This window comes from Frankliniella occidentalis, unplaced genomic scaffold (genome assembly GCF_000697945.3).
Source record: "Frankliniella occidentalis isolate FOCC.00 unplaced genomic scaffold, Focc_3.1 Scaffold198, whole genome shotgun sequence".
NCBI classification, from domain to species: domain Eukaryota; kingdom Metazoa; phylum Arthropoda; class Insecta; order Thysanoptera; family Thripidae; genus Frankliniella; species Frankliniella occidentalis.
In genome coordinates this window covers 98,404-101,421 of record NW_026267324.1, presented here as the reverse complement: position 1 = coordinate 101,421, position 3,018 = coordinate 98,404, and the positions used below count along the sequence as shown (strand labels likewise).

At 44.8% G+C, this 3,018-nt stretch overlaps 1 protein-coding gene across 1 annotated transcript in view; it reads left to right on the top strand.

Annotated features, from left to right (window-relative positions):
- The first annotated feature begins 2,079 nt into the window (after window positions 1-2,079).
- LOC113212937 (myrosinase 1) overlaps window positions 2,080-3,018 on the top strand; it is a 52,375-nt gene continuing 51,436 nt past the window's right edge. Inside the window, exon 1 of the mRNA XM_052272295.1 lies at window positions 2,080-2,289. Coding sequence (XP_052128255.1) covers window positions 2,113-2,289 — 177 coding nt within the window. The 5' untranslated portion in view covers window positions 2,080-2,112. The remainder of the gene's footprint in view (window positions 2,290-3,018) is intronic.

Sequence of the window (3,018 nt, the reverse complement as noted above, 5' to 3'; positions counted from 1 at the left end):
GGTCGAAAACTTGTGTGCTGCGGGTCAAATCAAAGAGTAGGGTCTAGGGAACTCATACAAAAAAAATCCCGCTTTTTATATGTTTTGCAGTTTTCTTCTGGTATGTGGGGTGAACCGCCTGCACTATTGCCTCAAACTAATGTAGCCCCCATCACCAATAAGAAAGTAGCCCTCTGGGGGGTATGTGCTATTGAGGTACATTCCACTGTGTGTCAAAATACGAATACCATGGCATGAGCCAGGGAAACCAACAGTAATATTTAAGAACTTGGCGTTGTGATCTACCACAGCTTCCAAAGCTATAGAATAGCATAGCTTCTGGTTAATGTATTCTTCATGTCTTTCAACCTCACATAGGATTTCGAGCTGGCAGACATCAATAGCCCCTGCACACTGAAGCAACACAGGAGACTCTGACATACGGCCAAAGTTCTCTCCCACAATTACAACCTCCTGTGCATTAGGGCATTTGATTACATTTCTTGCAAGGCGAACAATGGCATTTAAAATCATTGACACCAAGTCACAGGCAGTGGTTCGTGAAATGTCAAATGTGTTTCCACATGTTCGGTGGGACATCCCAGCAGCCATCCAGTAGAGGGTAAATTACAACCTGTGCAAAAGAAACATGAACTCAGCGATGTTTTATTGAAGATTGAACTATCAGGCTCAGAAAAAGAAAACATAGTTCAATGCTTACAGCAAACTGTAGAGCATATCCTCTCAATTTGGGAGGATTTCTCTGAGCAACTATGCGGTCCATCAACATCCCCAGCGGTTCAGCTGAAAGTCTCAGGTCCCTTCTTATCTGGACAGGGTCTTTGTTCATAAGTCTTGTCTTTCGTCGGTTGAGTATTGGATTGCAGTAAGGGCCCCTCAGTATATTCATAATCAAAATGTCATAAACTTAACAACGCTTTAAGTAACAATGAATTTTTAATGAAACCTACCAGTGCACGTCCAACACGTCGACGGAACATTCTTTGCAAATATAACACGACAATTCGGTTTCTGAAATTAATTATCTTCCTCCTTCTCCTTAAATGCAAATGTAGGATCGGTAAAATAACCGGTACTGGTAACGGTTGAGCATCCATGATCGTACGTAAACAAACACAGCAGCCGAATGTGAATGTTGTACAATGTTGTCTCGCCCTCCTTCTTGGAGCGGCTCGCCACGGCCTGGCCACGGACCAACCGATCGCAGACCGATCGATCGGTGGATGAATTCGGACACAACCCAGGAGCCTGACGAACCTCGGCGACCCATCGGCGCACCGAGCGCGACCCTCCGCGAACCGATAGCGTACCCAAAGCATACAAAAAGCAAAATCCCAGGTCGCTAGCTCAATTCGTTCTCGAGTTGTCGTACGCACAGACAGACAGACGCAAAACGTTTTGATCACTTAAGTATGTTCGCTAATCGCTCAGCCAATAAGTGATATTATTAGGAGTGTTTTGGATATACAATAAACCTTCAAGGGAGTGCATGGCATTGAATGCCAAATATACATCAGATACATCTTCTTCCAGAAATGTGATTTCTTCGGGAAAGAATGGACTCTCTATGCAACCATCCTTCCCAATTTGGGAAAATAACAATTTATGTTATTGTAATTATTGTGAAAATGTATTGTCTGCTGCTAATTTTATCCTCCAATCAATTAGAATTGCTATAAGATGAAATGGTGACATTTTATCAAGAGTACACTAAGTACTCCTCTGTCTTTCAAGTTATGACAAAAATATCCGACTGGTTGATGATTGGGGATTGGGTGACTGGATGACTGGATAGTGACCGATAAATGACTGGATTGAAATCTGTACACCGATTGGTGGAAGTTGCGGGCCCCTCGTTTGCTTGCCTATTTTGATGGGTGTTATTACTGCAGTCTGTCTATGTATCAGTCAATATATTAGCTGACTCAGGGAATCGTTTTTTTCCGTGATTGCAGTTTTCGCTGAGCATAATTGGGTAGCTTCAACGCGTAAATTTCGTATCTCTAGTGGACACCTGCGGCGCAGTACGCAACTCAGCACTCGAGAGTCGCTCGAGCGCCGCGGTCCTTAACAACGCCCTCACGGCCGCCTCAAGTCAGTTGTCTCGCTGCCATGCGCTGTCTGCTTACGTGTCTGCTGTGCCTCCACGGCCTGCAGGGCCTCCTTGGCGCGGCTACGGGCAGGGACGTCGACTTGCTGCTGGACCTACGCCGGGCACTCGATGCATCGCCCACCAAAACAACTCTGACTAAACGTCATGTCAGGTCTAATGACACGGACACAGACCAGGTTGGGTATATATTTGGAGGGAAATTCTTGGCTGCAGGTCTGCGCAGCATGTACCCTCAAGCGTCCCTGCGCTGGACAATCTGAATGGCATTGGTGCCGAGCCTGTTCCTAACTTTGCCCACACTGTTTAATTCCTACTAGCTATATGTACGCCAGACCACGTCTCGCGCAACAGGCTTCGCGATAACTCACGAAACACTGTTACCCTGCGACGCGCCTGGTGCACATATTGCTAGGCCTGCCGCGCTGACACCCGAGACGAGGTAAAGAGAAGGTATAGGCCCTATACTATAGAGGAACAGGGCCTTCCGGGCCCAAAATTTGGCATACTCGAACCATTTTTCGGAGTCTTATTACTCTAAAATTAGGGACATGAACCTTCTAATGTTCGGTACGGTTTTCATTTAAAGTTCGAACTTTGTCAGATTCTTATGTAAAAATCAACGTTTTAGAGATACTAAATAATCTAGGGACCCTAGGGGCCCAAAAGAGGGTGTGATTCAACCCGTATTGTGTAGTTTAAGTATCACTCCCTTTACAATTCTGTAACATAAAGCCTTTTTTACGATTAAATAGACCATTTTGTCTTTTTCACGTTGTTTTCGCCAAGAAATGACCCATAGCGACGGAATGGTACACGATAGAGCTAAACGGACGAAATTTTCGTCCGAAGAGTTGTACTTATACGAGTTACCTTAATACATACATACATAGAAAACAATATTTGAA